This window comes from Choloepus didactylus, chromosome 7 (genome assembly GCF_015220235.1).
Source record: "Choloepus didactylus isolate mChoDid1 chromosome 7, mChoDid1.pri, whole genome shotgun sequence".
Taxonomy (NCBI): Eukaryota; Metazoa; Chordata; class Mammalia; order Pilosa; family Megalonychidae; genus Choloepus; species Choloepus didactylus.
Window position 1 is genome coordinate 54,459,149 of NC_051313.1, and position 24,891 is coordinate 54,484,039.

Below are 24,891 nucleotides of genomic sequence, written 5' to 3' on the forward strand. Positions count from 1 at the left end.
GGTGTGTCTTAGAAAGCTGGTACACCCTCTGATGCTTTTCTGCCCAGCAGGTGATGCCTGTTAGCCTATAATTCTTGCCTGGTATGAGGAGGTGTGGCCGTGTTCTGGTTCTGAATGGAAAGGGCCCCACCCCTTTCCTCTTGGAGAAGATAGACCCCTAGTGGGAGGTCATTAGCATTTCGATGTTCTCTGTATCTGCTTGTGCTATCTCCACCCTTCTCTGAGTCACAACACTGGGAACTGAAAATGGCTGGGGCTTTCTCCACTGAGCCGAAAAATAAACAGATAGTCCTCTTCAAACCTAGTCCAAGGCGACCCTCCGCCTCTCCAAGGTCAGTCGTCACCCAAAGCCTCTGTTTTTTGGGGATTTGTATCTGTAGGGAGCAGTTCACACTTGCTACTTAAAACCTCAGTTGGAGCTCAGCTGAGCTATATTTGCTTGCTGAGAGAGAACTTCTCTCTGGCACCACAAGCCTTTGCAGCTCGGGCTATGGGGGAAGGGGTCTCGTGACTTGGATCCGCAGGTTTTACTTACAGATTTTATGCTGTGATCTTGGGCATTCCTCCCAATGCAGGTTGGTGTATGATGAGTGGACGGTCTCGTTTGTCCCCCTGCAGTTATTCTGGATTATTTACTAGTTGTTTCTGTTTTTTTTTCTGTTGTTCCAGGGGGACTACTTAGCTTCCACTCCTGTCTATGCTGCCGTCTTAGATCCTTCTTGCTTTATTTTTAATGTGGATAAGAATTTCTTGCTTATAATTCTCTTGTTTTCTCTGCTTTTGTTTATTGATTGTCTCTTACTCATTTTCCCTATAGTGGTTTTCAGGGTTTTACACACCGTAGCTACTCAGATAATTTTTGTTGAAGTAAATGTTGAAATAAGTGAGGGGAAGATGGCATGTGATGAGGTTGGAGAGAGACAGGAAAATTACTAGTCCATTAAATTTTGGCTTTATTGTGAATGCAGTTGATAGCGTTTCATAGATTTTGATGAGGTGACAGGAATTTATATACATTTTAAGCAAATTATGCACTTAGATTATAGAATGGCAAAGGATGACATCTGAAGACCTGTTTGGAGCTCTGTTGCAGTTCAGTCGAGAGATTATTGGGCCTCCATAGAGAAAATGGATTGTTTTGGTGGTAAATTTGGGTATAAGCTTAATAGGACTCTGATGGATTAGATATGAAGTTAACATATAAGTGACTGGTGACACCAGTTAAAGAGATAGAGAAAACTTGCTCCTGGTGAACAGGTTTTGGGAAATTGCACTGTCAGAGCAATCCAAATATAGATGTCAGGAAGTTTGACATGCAACGTCTGGGGTGCAGAGGAGAGTTCTGGAATATACATAAACTTTTTGGAGTCATTATCATTTAGAAGTAAAGATTTGGGGTGTTTTTACCTATAGGAAGAGATGTACAGAGAGGAGAAGACTCAGGACTGAGTCTTGAGGGAGATCTCCTGTCAGTTGTAGCTTTAAGGAAGAGGATCCAATAAAGGAGTGGTAAAAGAAAGGATAGTAAAGGAAGAAAGAAGACTGGCAGTATGTGGTATCAGGGAAGCCAAGTGTAGTCAGTATTTGTGTGAAGGCAGGTTATCAAGTACAAATAGTGTCCATTAGATTGGGTAGCATTGGCTTCATCACTGGCCTTAAGATCTGATTTTTTTGGAGTAGTAGGAGTAAGGACCAGATGGGAATCAGTTGAAAAAGTTATAAGATAGAGAATTGCTGCTGCTGTTGCTTACAAAGTTTTTTTTGTCATTGTCCATGGATTAAGTTATGATTAACATTGTCTTTTTTTGGTTTCAGGACAGATAACAATCCTCCACTGCAAAGCAGACAGTATTAGGCAGCAGTGTATACTATTTCTTCATTATGTTAAAGTTTTCATCTTCAGGTAGGCTATCAGCTCAGTATATTTTGATTACTGCATGAATCCTGAATATATATGTATCCAGATTCAGATTGTTTATTGTATCTAATTATTTTTTAGGTACCTGAAAGTACAAAATGCTGAGAGTGATGTTCCTGTGCATCCCTATGAGGCTTTGGAGGCTCAACTTCCCTCAGTGTTGATTGATGAGCTTCATGGATTGCTCTTCTATGTTGGACATCTATCTGAACTTCGCAATATTCATCTAGGAGCATTTGTAAATCAAAACCAGACTAAGGTTTGACTTCTTTTATTTAATTTTTAGATTATCATCCTTTTCTGTGCTCAAGAAGTATTTATTCAAGAAGAGAGAAATTAGTCAAGAGTGAAACTTGGCCTGAGTTGAACCAGTAGAAATTTCTGGCTCCCCTTTTTATTAATTGTGTGCCTTTGGGCAAGTAGCATCTCTGCTTCAGTCTCTAATCTGTATAATTGGTATAACTTCATTGAATTTGTTGGAAGGATTAAATAAATTAATATTCACAGTATGCTTAAGACATAGTATATATACTTTAGTCAATGTTAGGTGTTCATTATTCCAGATTGTGATAGTATAAATGTAGAAAAATTTCAAAGTAAATATAATGACCTTTATTTTCTAACATTTCTGTCATCTTCCTCATTGATAAAGGTTTAGATAATCCCTAGTTTATATTCTAGAAAGATTCAAGATTACATTATTAAAAAATACACTTTTTTTCCTTTTCTGTTTTTTTTAATAATTCAATTTTATTGAGATATATTCACATACCGTATAGTCATACAAAGCGTATAATCAGTTGTTCACAGTACCACCACATAGTTGTGCGTCCATCACCAAAATTAATTTTTGAACATTTTCATTACCACACATACAAATGTAAAAAGAATAAAAGTTAAAGTGAAAAAGAGCACTTAAAGTAAAAAAGATCATTGGGTGCTTTTTTTTTTTTTTTTTGCCCCCGTTTTTCTACTCATCCATCCATACACTGGACAAACCACATGGCTTTCCCAATCACATCGTCATCCCTCATAAGCTAAATTTTTATACAATTTTCTTCAAGATTCAAGGGTTCTGGGTTGTAGTTTGATAGTTTCAGGTATTTACTGCTAGCTATTCCAATTCATTAGAACCTAAAAAGGGTTAAAACCACATTGTTATATCTAATCTGACTTTGGAGGCCTTTTGGGAATGTGATTAGGATTGCTTTGACTATGCCTTTTTTCCCTCCTTTGATTATCATTCCCTCAAAGTTTGCTTTTTAAAAATTTGTATTGTTAGTATGAGCAAGTTTATAGTTATGATTAATAAATTCTCCTTGTCAAAATGTGAACTTCTGTGAAGGACAGATCATGATAATTCGCTGTAGGATTCCTTTCACTTTCAACCTCTTTCATTGTGTCCAACTTCACCAATTTGAATAATGTTTTTAGGAACATATCTTTGCCAAAATATAGGGCACAATTAAATGTTTATTTCTGTGATATTTCCAAGAAAATAAAACATTTGACTGTTCTTAACAGGGATAAAGATCAATATATATAATAATAAAATAATTTGAATTCATGGATTAATATAGTCTAATCCACAGAAAGCAAGTAGATAATTGCTTTTAATCATGTCATTTAATAAAGATTCATTGACAGATTGTGGGGAGAGGGATATCTTTACTTCTTCCTTCTAGTCTCTATAAATTGGGCTGTTTTTTATTTTCTGGAAATCCTCCAAGTGCATAAGAAAATAAAAATAAATTATCTAGCAGCAGAAATAATGTGTAGTCTCTGAAATTAGGCAGATCTTGAAAAAATAGGTTATTTGAAGAGCCAAAGAATGAATTTTTAAAGCAGGGGAAATTGTAGTCATACTAAAAAAAAAAAAAGTACCCCAAGATAAAAAGCACCTTTCAGAACTTCAATTATGTTTTACCAATCTTATATAAGTAGTCTTGTCTTAATTGGTATTTCCAATTGAGCATTGTTTTTTTCTTATTAATTTTTAGAAATTCTTTTTGCTAGAGATATTATTTGGTATTATGTATTACAAATATTTTCTTCTATTTATAATTTTTTTACTATTTAAGCTGAGTTGCCAGGTAGATGATTTAAGGTTTTTACATAATTATATTTTCTCAGTGATTTCTTTTGTATCTTTGTGCTGTTATTTATTTTTTACAGTTACCTTTGTAATTCATTTCTGTTTTTTAATATGCTGTGAGGTGGGAAATCTAGTTTCTTGGGAATGGATATGCTAGTAATCCTATCTTTTATTGAATAACCCATGGTTTCCCTATAGGTTTGAGATGCCATGTTTCTTTCTTTCTTTCTTTGTATTCTTGCTGCTTATTTATTATCTATTTCTGTGCCATTATTAGTGTAGACTTTTATTTTGTTTGCATATTTGATAAGGCAAGATCCTTCTTCATCATTTTTCTTATTTTAATGGGATGTGTTGTATTATTTTATTTATTTTTCTAGTGTTGGTAAATGTTGACTAGAGGAAGAGTATTGTTAACCCAGTACAGCACAGTAGTCAAAACTACTGGTTTTGAGTCAGCTAGACTTGGGTTTGAATACTAATACATGAATTGAGAGGTAAATTTCTTCACCTTTCTTGAGTTTCTTAATAGGGATGACAACAGTGTCTATGTTGTGGGTTTGTAATGAAGTATATAAGTTCTTATTACATGGTCTAAAAGTCTTGTTAAAATAATTTAAAGAATAAAGAGTTCGCATTAAATTTTTAAAAATATTTTCTGCCTAATACTCTAACAAAATAATGAAAATAAGTGTTGAAAAAAATTCTTCTACTACCTTGCAGCTTTAGTAGAATCAGAGGTTGGTTGGAAGGGAACTTGACTATACAAGTTTATTCAGCAGCTCCAAGAAGGGTCTATCTTAAATCAGCAGATGAAAATATATCCTGCTTTCAAAGATCTCCAGTCAAAGAATTCTCTAATGAACAAGACAAAAGTTTTCCCTGAGCTTTTAAATAGTGGTAGGTTAATTGGTTTTTGTCTTTATGGAGGAGTGTTGTGACTGTAAAATACCTAGTGTAAAGTATTAAGAATTCTCAATCACAGTTGATAATGTCATTTACAGCTCTTTCCACCGTCATGGCATTTATTACATCTCCACTTAGATATCCATTGGCTGGTGCTAGAAATTCTTCATATGCTGGGTGAAAAATTGAGTAAGTTTATGGATTTTTGGTTTGTCCATTGTTAATCTAAATTTTGTTATTACTCCTTTAAAATTACATAAGTGCATTGTAATTTTTTTTTGATAACAAAATCAATAATAATCAAAGTAAAATTGAAAATCTGACTTGCTTTTCCCAGAGGTAACACTGGAGGGAATAGTTCGATCTATTCGTCTTTCCATACTTGTTTTCTATATATTTGCGTATGTGTTTGTGTGTGAGTGTGTATACATACAAGAGGTAGGATTTTTGTTTTTGTGTCTAACCACAAACGGTATCATCATACTGTTCTGTTTGGTCCTTCATTTAACAGTTTTTGGTCTTTAACATAAACCTGTTAATGTTTGTATATATAGTTCTACTTCATTCATTTTAAGGGCTAAATGTTATGGATCTTCTGTACCTTATTTAGCCATCTATTTTTGAACATTTAAAAATATTCAATGTTTTGAACATTCATGTCTTTTTATACTATAAATACCATTTTGAGTACTCCTTGTGTATATATATATCTGTTAATACATGTACAAGTTTTTCTGTAAAATGGATTCTTAGAAGTGTAATGGCACATTGCAGTTTTTCGTATTGTATGCACTCACTGCCCTGTTGCTTTCTAGTAAGTTTTACCAATTTATATACACTCACAGTGAGTGTGCCTTTGCCTCATATCCTTGCCAGAAGTGGAAATTATTGTTTTCATTTTTTGCCAACTAATAAGTGAAAATGATATTGAGTCTCTTTTTTACTTTGCAGTTTTCCAATTACCAGTGAAGTTGAGCATCTTTACATAACTTTATTATCCATTTGTGTTTGTCTTATTATACCTTTTCATATTTTTTGCATGTTTTTCTGTTGAGGTGTTTTTTTGTTGTTAATTAATAACTTTTGTATATGTTATAGATATTAATCCTTTATATTTTGTGTTGTCTATTTCTTGGTCTTGCTGTATGGCCTCATTAGGTTCTCTTGACAATTTAGCAATATTCTGAAAATATTATTTACTTGTAAAGTAAATTATTGATTATTTAGGTTGTAAATTAAAGGCATCCATAAACTCAATACCTGCTTTTCAATGAATTAATATATACCTCAATACATATATGTGTATATATATGTGTGTTTTTTTTTAGAACTTGTATTTATCTACTCACACAGAGACTCACAAACACATTATACCACTTCCTCCCTTACATGAATTCTGTATTTCAAATAATATTTCCTTAGAGGAATACTCAGGTGAACTACCTCTAATATAGGTACAAATGTTGGTATCTGTAACTTTGGTTTACTCTATTTTACATTATAAAACAATTGCATGTGGTCAGTTTATCTGTATTTGTTTAAGTGTAATGTTTTAAAGGCTTTGTTGGTTAGAAATATGAGTGAAGTTTTCCTGGTCTTCTTTTATTGTTGTTGCTACATGCTTTTAAAAGATAGCCACATTAAGAAAAGTGACATCTTTTAAATGGTACTTGAATGATTGGAAATTTTTAAGGTAATATTTATCAATGCTCACATAAGAAAGGAATTGGCCTCAAATTTAACTTTTATTTGCACAAAATGACAATAACTACATGTTGCAGTTTTGTTCAGTAAGTTAATTTAAATATGTGCTGTTACTCTTTCCTTCTGAATCAGTAAAATCTACTATAGTTTAAAATAAGATTTCTTTTATTACATTTTTAGAACAAGTTGTATATGGTCATCAGTTTATGAATCTGGCAGGTGACAATTTAACCAATGTCAGTCTGTTTGAAGAGCATTGTGAAAATCTCCTTTGTGATTTAATAAGCCTGTCACTCAACAGGTATGACAAGGTAATGCTTTAAGAGTTTATTTGTATTTTTGATACTTAATTGCAGTAGTCCTTAAATGCAAGTGGTTAAATCTGGAAGAATTTAAAATGGTTTATTTATTGGTTGTCCTAATTTTATATTTATTTACTATTATCTGGGGGCTGAATTGGAAAATAATTTTGATTTAAACATTTTAAATAGGCAGGAATTATGTCTTAGAGCTGTTTTTTTTTTTTTTTAAATGTGTTTCCCGTCTTGTCAAAAAAATAAAAGTAAGATGTTTACGATTTTGACTGGAAGTTTAACTTCCGTTCAAATAGGAGAAGCATAGCCTCTAATAATTTATGGCTATTATATAATAATAAAATAGATGAGTACTTAATTAAAGTTAGCTGACAAATTTAAAGGGAGTGTTTCTTTTCTTGTATTCTTAAAAGGTCTAGAATCATTGGGGAAATTATGTAGTTTTACTCAGTTGAATTTATTGTAGGGGATTTAAGGCAGTCATTGATTTAAGGGTGCTACAGAACACATTCTTTTTTTTTTTTTCATATTTTATTGAGATATATTATTTTATCATATATTCCATCCAAATTATACAATCAGTATCTCACAGTATCATCACTTAGTTGTGCAGTCATCATCATACTTGCTTTTAGACGAATTTCGTCACTCCAAAAAGAAAATTATCAGATAGATGCAAAACAAAACAAAACAAACAAACAAACAAAAAAAACAAAAAAGAAAACCCAGAATACCCCATATCCCTTATTTTCCCCCTCTTGTTGACCCCTAGAATTGGTGTGGTACAATAGTTACTGTTGATGAAAGAATTTTAAGGTATTACTGTTAACTGTAGTCCGTATCTTGCAATACGTATTTTCCCCCCACATACCATTCTACCCATTCATTTTTTAAATTCAATTTTATTGAGATATATTCACATACCATACAGTCATCCAAAGTGTACAATCAGTTGTTCACAGTACCATTATATGGTTATGCATTCATCACTCCAGTGTATTTTTTGAACATTTTCCTTGAATCAGAAGAAGTGAAAATAAGAATAAAAAATAAAAGTAAAAAAGAACACCCAAATCATCCCCCCCCATGTTATTTTTCATTTAGTTTTTTGCCCCGATTTTTCTGCTCAACCATCCATACACTGGATAAAGGGAGTGATCCATAAAGCTTTCACAATCACGCTGTCACTTCTTGTAAGCTACATTGCTATACAATTGTGTTTAAGAGTCAAGGCTACTGGGTTGCAGTTTGATAGTTTCAGGTATTTACTTCTAGCTATTCCAATGCATTAAAAACTAAAAAGGGTTATCTATATTACATAGTGCATAAGAATGCCCACCAGAGTGACCTCTCGACTCCATCTGGAATCTCTCAGCCACTGAAACTTTATTTCATTTCATTTCGCACCCCCTTTTGGTCAAGAACATGTTCTCAATTCCACGATGCCAGGTCCAGATTCATCCCCTGGAATCATATCCTGCTTTGCCTAGGAGATTTACACCCTTGGGAGTCAGATCCTATGTGGGGGGGAGGGCAGTGATTTCACCTGCCCAGTTGGCTTAGCTAGAGAGAGAGGGCCACATCTGAGCAACAAAGAGGTACTCAAGGGGAGACTTAGGCAGAATTATAAGCAGGTTTAGCCTCTCCTTTGCAGTAACAAGCTTCATAAGGGCAAGTCCCATGGTAGAGGGCTCGGCACATCAAACCTCCTGCCCTCAGTATTTGTTTACACATTCATTTTTTTTTTAATTCAGTTTTATTGAGATATGTTCACATACCATACAATCATCCATGGTGTATGAGACCACAATAAATATGAGATCGTTGCTACAGGAAATACTAAAGGGAGTGCTACAGGCTGATAGGGAAAGACAGGAGAAAGAGGTTTGGAGAAGAGTGTGGAAATGAAGATTATCAGGAAGGGTAAAAAGAGAGAGGAAAAAATAAGACATGACATATAAAATCCAAAAGATAAAATGATAGACGAAAGTACTGCCCTTACAGTAATAACACTAAATGTTAATGGGTTAACTCCCCAATAAAAAGACACAGACTGGCAGAATGGATTAAAAAGCAGGACCCATCTATATGCTGTCTACAAGAAACTCACCTTAGACACAGGACAAAAATAGGCTTAAAGTGAAAGGTTGGAAAAAGATATTTCATGGAAACAGCAACCAGAAAAAAGCGGGAGTAGCTATACTAGTGTCAGACAAAGTAGACATCAAAAGTAAAACAATTGAAAGAGACAAAGAAGGACACTATATATTAATAAAAGGGTCAATTCATCAAGAAAACATAGCAATCATAAACATTTATGCACCAAACCAGAGTGCCCCAAAATTCATGAGGCAGACACTGAGAACACTGAAAGGAATAGTAGATAACTCCACAATAATAGTTGGAGACTTCAGTATACCACTCTCATCATGGATAGAACAGCTGGACAGAGAATCAACAAGGAAACGGAGATGTTGAATTTTATGATAAATGAACTAGACTTGACAGACATTTATAGAACACTGCATCCCACAACAGCAGGATACATATTCTTCTCTTGTGCTCACGTACACATTCATTTTTAAGAGATGGAAATTCGTAGATTATTATCACTTACAGTAAAATTTAGATTTTGATTGTGTTCTATCAATTTATCACTGTCTTTTAAACTAAATCATGTTTATGATTAATTAGTGGATTGACCAGATATGATATAGTAATATCACCATAATTATTTTTTTACTATATGTTATTTTAGAAATGTGTATGCAACATGCAAAATGTTGAATACACTATGGATTTCAGAAATCTAACCATATTTGCAAATAGGTTGCATATTCTCTGCATTATCTAGAGCCATTGAGAATATTTTTGTTACAGGAATTATAAGTAATTTGGAAATTGACTAATCTTGATAAGTCTTTAAAGTTTATATTTAGTCTATTTTGGAAAACTTTTACTCTCTTATAGTGAATTAAAATTTATTTTCTAATCTTTTCATTAGAGCTCTTTTCATTGTGGTAGATGGATTAGATTAAGAGCAGCGAACTCTAGGCCTCAGGCCAAATCCAGCCTACCACCTGCTTTTGTCACTAAGGTTTTACTGGAACACAGTCCCGTCCATTTGTTTCCCTGTTGTCTATGGCTGCTGTTGCTCTACGATGACAGAGTTGAGTAGTTGTGAAGGAGAGTTTGTGGCCCATAGACCCTATAAAATATTTGCTATATAGCCCTTTACAGAAAAGGTTTGATGGAGTTTTTTTTTTTTTTTTAAGTTGAAAATAAAATTCATTCTGTACTTTTTGTTGTAAAATTGAAATTTGTTTTAAAAGATAAAATAATGACATTTTAAAATTAATAATTTTATGTAATTGAATGTGAATTTAAAGTCATCTAAATCACTCTTAAAATTTTCTGGAGATATCTGGCATGTAAAATCCTGCTATTTTCTTATGAATAACTCATTTTGGTTCTTTACCACAGGTTAGGCCTTCTGAAGCATTAATGAATCACCATTGCCCATGTCCATGCATTAAAGAATTATGGGTACTACTCATTCATCTTCTAGATCACAGGAGTAGAGGGTCGCTCTCAGAAGTAAGTTGGAAAATTGATGTGTTAGTTACTGTAACTCTTAGGTTGAATTTAGTGATTGTAGCCAAGAAATTTCATTATGTTCCTTCTTTATCCATCAACAACCACCACCAAAAAGAAAATTAACTGAATCCTGAGTACCTATTACTATATAAATATGTATCTATGTATATTTAATGATTTTTATTGTGGAAATTTATATATAACAGAATTTTCCATTTTAACTTTAACATTTTTTTTTATGCCCATCATATTTATTAAAATTTGAAAGTCATGTAACACAGGTCCCATATATGAAACTCTCAGGGCCAGATGTGTTTGAGAATACAGAAGTTTTCTGATTTTGGAGTGGTAAAAAGTACCTGTAATCAAGCATATTAATATTTCTATGATGAAACAAATGAATATTTATATTAAGTAGGATACAGACTAGAAATAAATCAAAACCATTCAGATCAAATTCTGAGACAGGTGAATTTGCTGTAAAATTTTATATAAAAAAAAACAAAAAAATTTGAAGAGTTTCAGAATTTTTGGATTCGGGAATTAGGGTAGCTAGTGTTGGCAAAGATATGAGAAAGTGGCAAGAAAGCTTTACACAATGCTGGTGGAAGTTTGAATTACTATAACTATTCTGGCAGTACTTCATAGGATTAAATATACATATACCCCATGACCCAACAATCCCACTACTAAGTATAAACCCCAGAAAAGCTTTGTATATGTGGTGGAGGGAAGTTGGAGGCAACAGAAACGTTCCTAAGTAAAATGTGAGGAATGCATACTTCTTCAGTCAGAAGCAATAAGAAGGATGCTTTTACAGATTTTAAAAAACAGAATAAGATCTATAGAAACACAGCATTTTTAAAATTAAATACATAATACATAAAACAACAACATATACTTAAAGGATACTTTAATATCTCAGTTCCTAAATTAAATACAACAGCATGGCTACAGATGAATGGAATTGAGGATAAAGGGAAAAATAATAAAATAAATTGAAAGGAGCTTTGTACAAACCAGTATGTCTATGCTGAGGAGGAGTATTAATTCAGCTCTCTGTATTTGTGGCCCAGAAGGAAAGAGTAAATAAAAGACAATCACTTTTGTCTATCTATGCATAAAAATAAACCTATACATTCATGTATGCAATACTGAAGAGTAATACTCTCTAGCCTTGGATAACTAAACATATTCATTCCCCATTTATCCATACTTCTATCTTAATTGGGGTTGGTATAGAACCATACTTTTGAGGTCTGGAGAGAAGTCTAACCATAAATAATTTAGTTAATCTTTATCATCATCTATTTTTTTCCTCCTACTTCTTTATTCTACATAAAGCTGATCCCACACTGTGGCATACATAAGTTGTCGGATAGAGAAAAAATATCTAGAAAAACAATTTATCTTTTGGACAGAAGCTCAACTTCCTTTACTAGGTATATTTCCTTTACTGTATACTTATCGCTCTCTGCTACTAAAAAATGTACAATTTTTGACAATTTGTCAAAAGGAGTCTACTTGGTAAGCCCATTATTAAAGGAAATATATTAAAAAAACTTTGTAAACACCATTGGTATAGAATGATGCTTAATATCTGAATCATTATACTCAAGTATTGATAACTGATGAAGCTGAAAAATCCCAGAATTATAATTCTCCCCTATTCTTTTATCATCTGTATTTTTCTTTTTTTTTTTTAAATTCAGTTTTATTGAGATATATTCACATACCATACAGTCATCCATGGTGTACAATCAGCTGTTCACAGTACCATCTTATAGTTGTGCATTCATCACCCCAATCTATTTTTGAACATTTTCCTTACACCAGAAAGAATCAGAATCAGAATAAAAAATAAAAATAAAAAAAGAACAAATCACCCCCCCCATCCCACCCTATTTTTCATTTAGGTTTTGTCCCCATTTTTCCACTCATCCATCCATACACTGAATAAAGGGAGTGCGATCCACAGGGTTTTCACAATCACACTGTCACCCCTTGTAAGCTACATTGTTATACAATCGTCTTCAGGAGTCCAGGCTACTGGGTTGGAGTTTGGTAGTTTCAGGTATTTACTTCTAGCTATTCCAATATATTAAAACCTGAAAAGTGTTATCTATATTGTGAGTAAGAATGTCCACCAGAGTGACCTCTCGACTCCATTTGAAATCTCTCAGCCACTGAAAGTATTTCATCTGATTTTGTATCCCCCTTTTGGTCAAGAAGATGTTCTCAATCCCCCAGTGCTGGGTCCAGATTCATCCCTGGGAGTCATATCCTGCGTTGCTCAATCAGGTCCCAAGTAGAGGGGAGGGCTGTGTGATCACCCATCAAGGTGGCTTAGTTAGAGAGAGAGGGCCACATCTGAGCAACAAAGAGGCACTCGGGAGACTCTTAGGCACAAGTATAAGCAGGTTTAGCCTCTCCTTGCAGCAACAAGCTTCGTGGGGGCCAGCCTCAAGACAGAGGGCTCAGCACATCAAGCCATCAGTCCCCAGTGTTTGTGAAAACATCAGCAGGAATCCAGGTGAGGAAGTCCAACACCTCTGCATTCTTCCCCAGCTCTTCAGGGGAGCCCCAAATATATATTTTTATTCTCCACCCAAATTACTTTAGGATGTGTTGCTATTTCATTCTAATCTATACAGACCTACCATAGCTTCCATCCTATTCAAAGTTCCATCTAATTGTAGTGTTTGAACAAACTGACTGTAGAAGTTATATTGTTTAGAAAATATAGATCCTACACCAAATAAACATCTCTTCCCTTGGTCTCACATGGAAGCTGAAGTTTGTACACAGTCTGTTTCAACCTTTACCCTTTGGCCCTATTTGCTCTAGTCTTAACCAGATCTGCTTTATTCATGTCTCTAATTGAAGTCTGGGCTCTATTTCAGCTTTTTTTTTTAACAGTTGCTGTATGCGTTAATACTGATATTCATATCTGCCGAGCTGTAGCTCTGAGTTTCAGGTTGTAACACAGATACCCAATGTTCCAGAGACCTATCTGTTTATACGTTAAGGGATCAACATCTCAAAGTTTGGAGATAGCCATTACAATTCAGGAATAGATTTGACTGCTGTAAGAGCTTATAATCTAGGGACCATTACAATAATAATTTCCCTGTTAGGCTGTGCTCTAAGATTTAATTCTGAGTTTACACATTGTAGTTAGTCTATATTGGTGAGGCATTATAGTGTTCGCCTTGGTTTCTAGCGTACTTCACTCAACATGCTGTTTACAAGATCCATTACCTCATTGTGTGTGTCATAGCTTCACTCCTTCTCGTAGTTGCTCAATATTCCATTGTATGCATACACCACATTTCACCATTCTGTTCCTCAATCCGCGTACCCTTAGGCCACCTCCACCCATTGCGAATCATGAATACTGCTTCCATAAACACCAGTGTGCAAATGTCCATTCATGTTTCTGCTCTAGGATCTTCCAAATACATACCCCATAATGAGGTTATAGGACCTTATGGCCCCACATACTTAGCTTCTTGTGGAGCCACCAGTGACCTCCAGAAAGGCTACACCATTCTGCCTCCTCATCAACAGTAAATAGGTACATCCCTCTCTCCATGTTTTCTCCAGCACTTTTACCTGTATTTATATTTTTTCCTACAATCTTATAGAGATATCTTCATTTAACATACCACGATCCACAGTGTACAATTAGCTGTTCAAGGCATCATCACGTAGTTGTACATTTATCACCACAGTCAGCGCTTGAACATATTGATTATTATGAAAAAGTGTTTTTTTTTGGTGAATAATAAAAAAAGATAATAAAAAGAAAAATAAAGTATCATACAATACAATATAATAGTAAGGACAGAATACAATACCACTACCAAAAATCCCATGTCCCTCTTATATCCCCCTCTCATACACATTTAACTTTGATGTATTGCCGTTGTTGCATTTAATGGAAGCGTACTGGAATGTTACTGTTGACCATAGACTCCAGTTTGCTTTGATTATGTTTTTCCCCAAATACCATCCCTTTTTCAACACTCTGCATGTTTGACATTCATTTGTTCTCCCACATGTGAGAACATTTTTATATTTGTATATTTGGCAACAATCATTGGCCACCCTAGTTTTTGCCAAGTTATACAGTCCCAGTCTTCATCATCTGTCTTTACCTCTGGTGTCATACATCCCCCATCCCACCTCTTTCAGCTTTACTCACAGACATCTTGTTCCATGTACTTACAATATTGTGCTACTATTACCCAGTATTATGCTATCTATTTCTGGATCTTTACAATCAGTCCTGCTGAACATTTCTGTAGTCCTTCAGTATCAAATGCCTGATCTCTGCCCTCTTTCTATCTCCTGGTAGCCTGTGATATCAAGTTTTAACTCTCAAAGTTTGCTCATTAGTGTTAGTTCATATTAGTGAGACCATACAGTATTTGTCCTTTTGTTTGTAGCTAACTTCAGTCAACATAATGTCCTCAAGGTTCATCCATGTTATTATATGTTCCATGTCTTTGTTCTGTCTTACAGCTGCATAATATTCCATCATGAGTATATACCACAGTTTGTTTATCCACTTGTCCGTTGATGGACATTTGGGCTGCTTCCATCTCTTGGCAATCGTGAATAATGCTGCAGTAAACATCGGTTTACAAATGTCTGTTTGTGTCTTACCTTTCAGTTCCTTTGAGTATATACCTAGCAATGGAATAGCTGGGTCATATGGCAAATCTATACTTAGTTTCCTGAGGAACCTCCACACTGTCTTCCAGAGTGGCTGCACCATTCTACATTCCCACCAGCATGAATAAGTGTGCCTCTTTCTGCACATCCTCTCCAGAACTTGTAATTTTCTGATTTTTGGATAATGGCTATTCTGGTAGGTGTGAGATGGTATCTCATGGTGGTTTTGATTTGCATGTCCCTAATTGCCAGTGAAGTTGAGCATTTTTTCATGTGTTTTTGAGTCATTTTCATTTCCTCTTCAGAAGTGTCTGTCCATGACTTTTGCCCATTTTTTAATTGGGTTATTTGTCTTTCTGTTGTTGAGTTGTAGGATTGCTTTATATATTCGGGATATTAAACCCTTATCTGATATGTGGTTCCCAAATATTGTCTCCCATTGCGTAGGCTGACTTTTTACTTTTCTAACAACGTCCTTTGATATACAAAAATGTCTGATTTTGAGGTGATCTCATTTGTCTATTTGTTCTTTGGTTGCTCGTGCTTTGGGTGTAAGGTCTAGGAAACCACCTCCTATCATAAGATCTTTAAGATATTGCCCTACGTTTTCTTCTGAGAGTCTTATGGTCTTAGCGCTTATGTTTAGGTCTTTGATCCAATTAGAGTTAATTTTTATATAAGGTGTGAGGTAGGAGTCCTCTTTCATTCCTTTGGAAATGGATATCCAGTTCTCCAAACACCATTTATTGAGGAGGCTGCTCTGTCCCTCTGGCTTTCCTTCTAGAGGCATACATGACCCTAAACTTTCTCTTTCAACCATGATCACACACATAATTCATCACTGTTAAGTACACTCACAATAGTATGCTACCATCACCTCTATCCATTTCCAAACACTTGCAATCAACCTAATTAGAAGTTTTGCACAAATTTATCAGCAGCTCCCCATTCTCTACCCTTGTTCTATCTCCTGATAACTTTTATTCTAAATCTTAACTCTATGAGTTTGCTCATTATAATTAGATGATGTTAGTGAGCTCATACAATATTTGTCCTTTTGTGTGTGGTTTATTTCATTCAACATAATGCCTTCAGTGTTCATCCATGTTGTAGCATGCATCAGGACTTCATTCTTTCTTACAGCAGAATAATATTCCCTTGTATGTATATACCACATTTTGTTTACCCATTCATCACTTAATGGACACTTGGGTTCTTTCCATCATTTGGCAGTTGTGAATAATGCTGCTGTGAACATTGGTGTGCAAATGTCTGTTTGTGTTCCTACTTTCAGTTCTTCTGGGTGTATACCTACTAGTGGGATTGGCAGATCATATGGCAATTCTATGCTTAGCTTCCTGAGAAACCACCAAACTGTCTTCCACAGTATCTGCACCATTTTACCTTCCCACTTGGTGAGCAGTGAAGTTTTCCTGTTTCTCCACATCCTCTCCAACACTTGTAGTTTTCTGTTTTCTTTAATAGTGGCCGTTCTAGTAGGTATGAGATCATATCTCATTGTCATTTTGACTTGCATTTCCCTAATAGCTAGTGATGTTGAACATCTTTTCATGTGCTTTTTATATATTTGTATTTCATCTGGAGAAATGTCTATTCAAGTCTTTTGCCCATTTTTAAATTGGGTTATTTGTTTTTTATTTTTGATGTGCAGGATTTCTTTATATATTCTGGATATTAAACCCTTACTAGATATGTGGTTTCCAAATATTTTCTCCCATTGAGTAGGCTGCCTTTTCAAAGTCCTTTGAGGCACAAAAGTATTCAGTTTTGAGGAGGTTCCAAGTATCTTTTTTCTTTCATTGCTTGTGCTTTGGATATAAAGTCTAAGAATCCATTGCCTACCACAAGATCTCGAAGATACTTCCCTGTGTTTTCTCCTAGGGGTTTTATGGTCCTGGCTCTTATATTTAGGTCTTTGATCCATTTTGAGTTAATTTTTGTATGAGGTAGGAGATATGGGTCCTCTCTCATTCTTTTGGGTACAGATATCCAGTTCTCCCTGCACCATTTGTTGAAGAGACTGTTCTGTCCCAATTGAGTGGACTTGGCAGCCTTGTCAAAAATCAGTTGACCATAGGTGTAAGGGTCTATTTCTGACCCTCAATTTGATTCCATTGGTCAATATATCTATCTTTATGCCAGTATAGTGCTGTTTTGTCCACTGTAGCTTTGTAATATGCTTTAAAGTCAGAAGTATGAGTCTTCCAACTTTGTTGTTTTATTTTCAGGATGATTTTTGCTTTTTGGGGCTCCTTACCCTGCCAAATGAATTTGATGATTGGCTTTTCCATTTCTGCAAAGTAGTCTGTTGGAATTTTGATTGGAATTATGTTGAATCTGTAAATCAGTTTGGGTAGAATTGATATCTTAACAGTATTTAGTCTTCCAATCCATGGACACAGAATGTCCTTCCAGGACTTCATTTCGCAGTGTTTTGTAATTTTCTGTGTATAGGTCCTTTACATCCTTGGTTATATTTACTCCCAGATATTTGATTCTTTTAGTTGGCATTGTAAATGAAATTTTTTTCTTGACTTTCTCCTCAAATTGCTCATTACTAGTGTATAGAAACACTACTGATTTTTGCGTGTTAATTTTGTATTCTGCCACTTTGCTGAGCTCATTTATTAGCTCTAGTAGCTATGTTGTAGATTTTTTGGGACTTTCTAAATATAGGATCATGTCATCTGAATATAGGGAAAGTTTTACTTCTTCCTTTCTGATTATTTATTTATTTATTTATTTTTCTTGTCTAACTGCTCTAGCTAGAACTTATAGCACAGTATTGAATAACAGTAGTGACAATGGGCATCCTTGTCTTGTTCCTCCTCTTAGAGGGAAAGCTTTCACTGCTTCACCATTGAATATGATGTTGGCTGTGGGTTTTTCATATTCAGCAGAATTATTTTTTTTTTAGAAAATCAGAATAGAAAGTATAAACCATTGATAACTAAAGTGGACATGATACTTTTTACCATTAGAACTTTTCTACATTTTAAGAAAAAAAAAGTCACATTTTAAAGTCGTCTATTCTAGAAATTTGCATAGTAACATGCATTGTTTAACAGAAATTATTTTTATGGTCTTCATTTTATGTGGTGACCGGAATTATTTGCCCTAAAATAATGAAAGGATGAGGTAATTTTTTTTTTTAGTACAACTAAAATTAAGTGATATTAGGCCATTTTATTCTAAAAGTCAAATTCAGTATGTGAAAATAAGCTATATTAGAGTAGTTTGACCTTCCTACTTAAAAAATAGTTGAATCTTATCATAGTGAATAACATATAATAAGCATTTTAAATGTGTTGATGAAGTTGTAGAAAGTGTTACTGAGTCAAAATACTAAATGTAGTTGGGAACTCAGGTAAGCTGAACATTGAACTTGCCTCACACCTTGCAAAGAGTTGCTGAATTGTTTAAACATGAGCTTTAGATTTCACGCATATAGGGTTTGAGCACAGATGGCAAAACTCAGAGTTGACCCAAGGTGATAGCCTCATAGTAGGCCAACTGCCCATAAAACTGGGCATCCAAAAGGATGAACTGGAAACTCAATTAAAATCTGTTAAGGAAAATTGTTTGACTTTAACTGTGGCACTTGGCAGAATTGTGAAACTGTTTCCAGGTTTTTGTTATTGCAAATCAAGTCTCATTCAGGTTTGTTGCCTGAATTCTTGGTTCCTAGACAGTATTCAAAATTTAAAGCCAGTGAATTCTAAGTATCAAGGACAATGTTGTTGTCTAAACCCATATTACCCCACAATAATTCCCCTCAACAATATAGAACAGCAAGATCAAATAAATCTGGGGGTGGGGTGAGGGTGGGGAGACATTCTGATATCATACCCACAAGACAGGAATGCTCAAAGTTGTAAATGAAAGTAAAAACTCCTGGACTCCTACTATAGCCTTTCTAGTGAGCCAGGGTAGCCCTAGAAAATCTTTTCAGAAGAGAGAAAGAGCGAGTTAGCACTGGCTATAAAATTGATATAAAACCATTGCCAGAATATGAAAATACTGAAAAAAGTGTCCTTGTAGATCGGAGCACTGACTATAGGAGAGTAACAAAGTGTGTTCTTGATGTTAGGAAGCAGTGTAAAATTGATATCTTAACAATATTTAGGCTTTCTCAATCCCACAATTCCAGGGCCAAGCTCATCCGCTTGAGTCATATCCCACGTTGCCAGGCAGATTTACACCCCTGGGAGTCATGTCTCATGTAGTGGGGGAGGGCAGCGAGTTTACCTGCAGAAATGGCTGAGAGAGAGAGGTCACATCTGAGCAACAAAAGAGTTCTCTGGGGGTGACTCTTAGGCACAATTTTAAGTAGGCTTGGCATCTCCTTTTACCACTGTTAAAAAAAAACAAAATAAAAAAACCCAGTAAAGAAATGGGACTTTGGTACATTGGCACCACTGAATTAGGTATCTTGTAAATGAGTCCAAATCTACAAAGTGAAAATAGAAACATTTTAAATAAGTCTGTACAAGGTTACCAGAGGAAAATGGAACATAGGATTGTTTCAGCTGACATTATTAATATTCTTCAGCTGATGATATGAGTGCTCCCCCAGAAACAGTTCTGAAGCAGAAGAATGTTGTAAGACAACACTCCAAACTTAATTAAATATACTCAGAAGGGCATCTGGGGGTGTTAAAAACCACCTTGATTAACAAATTCAAGTGCTAAAAACAAATATACAAAAAAAAGCAGGAAAAGGGTGGAAGAAGAGTTAGTTGGATTCAGGAGTGAAGTGGAAGAGAAAAACAAAAATCATACCAGAAGTGACAAATTACAGTGTGCTCAATGGAAAATAGACATAAATGAAAACTGAATAAAGAGCTTAGAAGAAAGGTGGGAAAACAACCAAGGGAATGAAATGAGATAAAGAAAGACTATAAAGGATCAGAGAAAAAATGGTTGAAAAAGAAGATAGGCAAAGAGGAAACAACCCTGTGTTATAATTGGAGTCACTAAAGAAGAAAACAAAACAATGGGATATAGGTAATATTCAAAATTAATTCAAGGAAATGTTCCAGAAGTAAAAGAAGAACAAAAAGAGGACCCACTGGGTAATGGGAAGGATTAACACCAGTCAACCCTGAAACATATCCTAATAAAAACTACTTGACTTCTGAAAAATAAATCTTCAATTTTTCAGGCAAAAATTCCAAATAACTTACAGGAAAAAAAAAATATGACTGGCATTAGACTTCTCAAAACTAACAGAATATTTGGCAACAATGGAGTATTTAAAAGAATTCAGTGAGAAAGCACAAAGAAAAATTATGAGCCAAGGATTTTATATCCATCCAAGCTGCCCTTCAAATTTCAAGTATATAGTAAAACAGTTTAAGACATTGAAGAACAAAAGGATTTCAGTATTCATGAGCCCTTGAGGAACTTTCTAGTAGATGAGCTTTATCCAACCAAGGGAAGACTAAGATAAACTCAGCTAATGGACTTATGGTAAGCAAGTTATTCTATTTTAAGATATAAGACTAAGAAAGAGAGGTAAGAGTAAAACTAGGAGAGACAGGGACAAGGATGAAAGACAAGCAAATGTTATATGTTGTAACAAAGTTGAAAAGAGAGGCCGGAGGCAGCAAAAATCCCCACTCCTTAAGTGGGTGTACATAATAAACTTCATTGCAAAGAGTGCAGTATTGAAAGAGAGAGAAAAAAGTAATATTACAGTGGAGAAACCAGACATACTAAATGTAATATTTTATCCAGGATGCAAAAGAGAAAGAATATAAGGCAAAACCTAAGGAAATACGAATAAAGTATAGACTTGAATTAATAATAATGTTGGTTCATCAATTGTTTTATTATTTTTTATTTCTTATTATTTTTTGTTGGGAAGTTATAGGATTACAGAAAAATCATGCATAAAATACTGAGTTCCCACATACCACTGTATTATTAAAACCTTGCATTAGTGCAATACATTTGCTACAATTCAGGAAAGGACATTTTTATAAATTTATTATTACCTATAGTATATTGTTTACATTAGGGTTCACTGTGTTGTACAGTCCTTTTAAAAAAATTAATTCTAATAACATATAATCTACAATTTACACTTTTAACTGCATTCACATATATAATTCAGTGCTGTTAATTATGTTCACAATGTTGTTCTTCCATCACCGCTATTCATTACCAAAACTTTACAATCAACCCAGATAGAAATCCTGTACAATTTAGAATTAACTTTTCATTCCTCACTCCCGTCCTGGCTCTGTATAACCTGTATTCTAGATTCTTATGCTAAGATTTGTGTATTCTAATTATTTCATATCAGTGAGGTCCTAAAATATTGGTCCTTTTGTGTCTTGCTTATTTCACTGAACAAGATATCCTCAAGGTTCATCTGTGTTGTCACATGTATCAGAAGTATATTCCTTTTTACAGCCGAATAATATTCCGTTGTATGTTTATACCACATTTTATCTATCCATTCATTGGTTGATGGATACTTAGGTTGCTTCCATCCTTTGACAGTTGTGAGTAATGCCACTATGAACATTGGTGTGCAAATGTCTATTCGAGTCCCTGCTTTCAAATCTTTTGGGTATATATTTAGTAGTGGGATTGCTGGGTCATGTAGTAATTCTATACTTAAGTTTCTGAGGAACTGCCAAACTGTCTGGTATAGCACACAGTGAATGAGTGTTCTTATTTTTCTGCATCCTCTCAAGCACTTGGTATTTTCTGTTTTTTTTTTTTTGTTTATTTGTTTATTTGTTTGTTTTATTTGTTTTCTTAATAGTAGCCATTCTAGTGGGTGTGAACTGGTATCTCATTGTGATTTTGATTTGCATTTCCCTAATAGCTAATGATATTGAGTACCTTTTCTTGTGCTTTCTGGCAATATGTACATCTTCTTTGGAGAAATGTCTATTCAACTCTTTTGCCCATGTTTTAAATGATCATTTGTCTTTTTGTTGTTGAGTTGAATGGTTTCTTTTTATATTCTGGATATTAAACCCTTGTGGGATATGTGGTTTCCAAATATTTTCTCTGTTTGAGTGGGCTGTCTTTTTTCTATCATGATAAAGTCCTTTGCACAAAGTTTAATTTTGATGAGTTTCCATTTATCTATTTTTTCTCTTACTGCTTGTTCTTTGAGTGTAAAGTTGAAGAAACCATTGCATAACAAAAGGTCCTGAAGATGTTTCCCTGTTTTCCTCTAGGAGTTTGATAGTTCTGGCTCTTATATTTAGGTCTTTGATCCATTTTGAGTTTATTTTTCTATGTGGCATGAGGTATTATACCCTAACATATCTTTTAAAGAAACAGAATATTCTCGAAAATTGATTTAGGTAACAAAGAAATCATCAGTAAGTGTCATAAAGTGAAATACTCTGAATACAAATGATACTCTGATCACTATGGGATTAAACTAAAAATTATTGAGAAAACCCAAAAGGATCTTTCCACCTAGAAATTAAAAGACCTTTTAATAATTCTTTAATGAAAAAGGGAGTGCAAATTGAAATTACAGAATTTCTAAAAAATGATGAGAACACTATAAATCTCAGAGTATATGGAATATATTTAAAGCAGCAGTTTGAGGAAAATTCATAGCACTAAAATACCTTTATCAATAAAAAGAAATGACTTAAATTCCCACCTTGAAAAGACAGTGAAAGAATAATAAATTAAACCAAAGGAAAGCACAAGGATGGAGATAATAAACATAAAAGCAAAAATTAATGAGGTAGAGAATAGGAAAACAGTAGGCCTAATTAAATAAAATACCTTTTTGTCTTTTAAATTTACAAAATAGAAGCATCACTACTAACTTGATTAAGAAGAAGAGAAAACGTACAATTGTACAAAATAAAAGATAACAGGGAAAAAATATTTAAACAGAATTAAAAAACAAAACAAACACGAGGCTTCTTTGTAGATCTCTGCAGATAGACATGAAAACCTAGAATGCTAATTTACTAGGGAAATAGATAAGTAAAATTTAACCCAATGGAAATAGAAAGCTTATACAGACCAGTTTGGATAGAAGAGATAGAGAAAGTTACCAAGGAACCATACTGCAAAAAATAACAGTTCCAAATGTTTTCACAGGGGTCATGTAGCTAGCCTTTATAGATGAGAGAGTCCCACTTTATAAATTGTTCCAGAGCATTGAAAATGAAGGAATTCTTCCTAATTTTTTATTAAGCTAGTATGATGTTGATACCGAAATCTGATAAAGACAGTACTAAAAAAGAAAACTACAGACCAATATTATTTTGTCTATCAATATTAGCAAATAGAATCCAACACCACATTAGAAAAATAATACTCATGACTAGTGAGTTTTATTCTGGGAATTCATGTTTGGTTTGATATCCAGAAACATATCATATTAATAGACATGAGAAGGGAAATGTTATCTTTAAAGAGGTTGAAAACATCCTTCAACATAATTTAATACCCGTTCCTCGTAGAACTAGGAATTGACTCATACTTTCTAAACATGGTAAAATATATATTTTAGTCTTAAAGTTAGCATCATAGTAAATGGGGCATTTCTAGAAGCATTTTCACCAAGATCAGGAACAAGGAAAGGATGCTCACTGTCTCTAATATTGTCCAACTGCATTGAAGATATTAGTCAATGCAAGGCAGAAATCAATTATAAGAATTAATTGAGAAGAAATAAAAATCTATTTGTAGGTAGCAGTATATCTGGAAAACCTTAGAGAATCAATGAAAAAACTAACTCAAAAAATTGAGTAAGATGGATTATAAAATCAACAGAGAAATCAGTAGCCTTCCTGTACACAAACTAGAGATAGAGGCTGTAATGTTACTGAAAGCTCCATTTACCATAGTAACATAAAAGATGAAAAAGTTGGAAGACAAGTGTGCAAAATCTGTGAGGAAACTCCTAAAAGTCACAAAAGTAGACCTGAATAAATGGAAAGATAATCCTTCTTCTTGGATAGAATGACTCAGTATCAAAAAGCTGTCAGTTCTCCTTAATTTATAAATTTAATACAAGTTCGGGAAAAATATCTAAAAGGTTCTTTTCTGGAGCTAGTCAACTGATGCTAAAGTTCGCATAGTAAAACAATCATGCAAAAAAATCCTGAAAAAGAAGCTATGGCGGGGAGGGGCTGTCTCTGTCAGACATTAAAGCATACCATTGATCCTGTGAAATTAAAACAGCATGGTATCGGTGCATGAAAGACCAACAGACTGGTGAAATAGAATAAAAAGTCCAGGAATAGATCTATATACATGTAGAAATATAATATATGGCACCTCAAATCACTAGGGCAAAGGAGGACTTTTAAAAAAATTGTGCTGGGACAATTGTTTAGCTATTTGGAAAAAGGTAAAATTAAATCTATATTTCACACAATGTACACGATTAAATGCCAAATGGATCAGGGATCTGCAAATAAACAATGAAACCATACAAGTACTAGAATGAAACATCGGTGAATTTCTCTGTAACCTTGGTATAGTGTTGGATTTGTAAATATGACTCAAAATCAAGAGGCAATATACTAATAAATTTGAATACTAAAAATATAAAATTTACAACTTAAAAACTGAAAGAAAATATTTGCATTGTGTATCCTAGATAAAGGGCCAAAAGTTAATATATTTATAGTACTCTTAAAGACTGAGAGTAA

General features: G+C 34.1%; 1 protein-coding gene across 4 annotated transcripts in view; it reads left to right on the forward strand.

The window, feature by feature from the left end:
• MMS22L (MMS22 like, DNA repair protein) overlaps nt 1–24,891 on the forward strand; it is a 175,300-nt gene that overhangs the window by 19,190 nt on the left and 131,219 nt on the right. For 3 of the 4 annotated variants that reach the window (XM_037842496.1, XM_037842497.1, XM_037842499.1), the window contains 5 exons: nt 1,816–1,903; nt 2,000–2,177; nt 5,018–5,108; nt 6,804–6,934; nt 10,421–10,534. In XM_037842496.1, the coding sequence (XP_037698424.1) occupies nt 1,816–1,903; nt 2,000–2,177; nt 5,018–5,108; nt 6,804–6,934; nt 10,421–10,534 (602 nt within the window). Of the gene's footprint in view, nt 1–1,815; nt 1,904–1,999; nt 2,178–5,017; nt 5,109–6,803; nt 6,935–10,420; nt 10,535–24,891 lie in introns of those variants that run through there. The other variant, XM_037842500.1, reaches the window with a different exon arrangement.